Consider the following 918-nt stretch of genomic DNA (forward strand, 5'->3'; position numbering starts at 1 on the left):
GGGGGTTCAGGGGTTAGGGGGACGCGTGCGCGTGCGGGAGAGTGTGTGTGTGTGTGCGCGCGTGTGTATGTAATGTTTGATGAACTGAGTCGCGAGGACGTGTGAGCTGTATGCGTGTATGTATGTGAGGCTGTGATGTGTGTGTGTGTGTGTGTGTGAAGGGGCGGTGGGTGATGGCGGAGGGCCAGGAGGAGAGGGGTGGTGAGTCGTTGGGGTTTGTACGGAGGGGTTTGGGGGTTTGGGGGGGCGAGGGTCAGTGACCTCTATCATCATCACCACTACCGGCGCCACTACGCACATCGTATCAGACACAACCCGCACACACACACACACCCACACACCCACACACCCCACGCGCGCTTGCACGTACAGGGGGCCGGCACAGCATCTGTCTGGCCATACCCGTACGGGATACGGCAGCATCGGGAGGGCTGGCGTCCGGAGAGTACGATGGAGAGTACGACGGGATGATGCCGCCGTTCCGTAGGACAAACGCCGTCGCGTCGGCGGCCTCTGCGAACGCCATCGCGGCGGCGGCGGCGGCTGCAGGTGGTATGATGGGTACGACAGGGATGCCGCTGCAGCGGCTGGAGTCCGGGCCCGTCGGTTTTGGGTCCGTACTGCCCCACTCATTGCAGTCATTGCATTTGTCGTACAACCGCACAGCCATCGTGGAGTCCGACAACTTGGACGGTTTCAGTGAGCCCAGTTTGTACGACAGGTGGGTGCGGGAAAGGATGTTGCCGTACTGGTTAATTGGGAGCTTTGGGGAAAGTGCGCCGTGTACTGCACCTTTTGTGTGAGATATGCATGTTTTGCTGTACAGGTATGTGGTGATGGTAATTTACACGGCTTTCCATGGTTATGTACGACTTGTACGGCTATACCGCCTCCTGTTCGGATGCGGTTTGTGGGTTT

At 59.2% G+C, this 918-nt stretch overlaps 1 protein-coding gene across 1 annotated transcript in view; it reads left to right on the top strand.

Moving 5' to 3' along the window:
• The window catches only part of VOLCADRAFT_108456 (uncharacterized protein), a gene marked incomplete at its 5' end in the record, with an annotated part of 11,135 nt that overhangs the window by 5,866 nt on the left and 4,351 nt on the right, over nt 1-918 (top strand). The window contains 3 exons of the mRNA XM_002959021.1: nt 162-201; nt 373-721; nt 827-914. Coding sequence (XP_002959067.1) covers nt 162-201; nt 373-721; nt 827-914 — 477 coding nt within the window. The remainder of the gene's footprint in view (nt 1-161; nt 202-372; nt 722-826; nt 915-918) is intronic.

The sequence above is a fragment of the Volvox carteri genome (assembly GCF_000143455.1).
Source record: "Volvox carteri f. nagariensis unplaced genomic scaffold VOLCAscaffold_119, whole genome shotgun sequence".
Classification (NCBI taxonomy): Eukaryota; Viridiplantae; Chlorophyta; class Chlorophyceae; order Chlamydomonadales; family Volvocaceae; genus Volvox; species Volvox carteri.